Below are 326 nucleotides of genomic sequence, written 5' to 3'. Positions count from 1 at the left end.
AATGTACCATCATTCAGTACCTTCTGGAGGTAGAACAGGAGCTGGCAGGTGCCCTCTTCAAGGCTGGTGCCTCTGGGGCATGGTGCCCTCAGTGGCCCAATTCCCCACCCTTTCCTTGGGGCCCCACAGGAGCGGGTTCCTCAGCGTTGCTCCTCATCTCTCGCTCACAGGTGCCTATGACTGGGCACAAACCACCCTGAAGCTCCACGCTAAAGACAAGCGGCCTTTTCTGTACGAGCTGCAGAAGCTGGAGCAGGGGACCACGCATGACCCACTCTGGAACGCTGCCCAGGTAGTGCCCCTGCATCTCCCCTGCAAAATGCTGA

The 326-nt window shown here is 58.9% G+C and overlaps 1 protein-coding gene across 1 annotated transcript in view; it reads left to right on the top strand.

Annotated features, from left to right (window-relative positions):
* Window positions 1-326, top strand: part of LOC104525425 (deoxyribodipyrimidine photo-lyase) — a 3,146-nt gene that overhangs the window by 2,196 nt on the left and 624 nt on the right. Inside the window, exon 7 of the mRNA XM_029085096.1 lies at window positions 171-292. Coding sequence (XP_028940929.1) covers window positions 171-292 — 122 coding nt within the window. The remainder of the gene's footprint in view (window positions 1-170; window positions 293-326) is intronic.

This window comes from Antrostomus carolinensis, unplaced genomic scaffold, assembly GCF_000700745.2.
Source record: "Antrostomus carolinensis isolate BGI_N321 unplaced genomic scaffold, ASM70074v2 scaffold8390, whole genome shotgun sequence".
In the NCBI taxonomy this organism is placed as follows: domain Eukaryota; kingdom Metazoa; phylum Chordata; class Aves; order Caprimulgiformes; family Caprimulgidae; genus Antrostomus; species Antrostomus carolinensis.
This window is presented reverse-complemented; position numbering and strand designations above follow the sequence as displayed.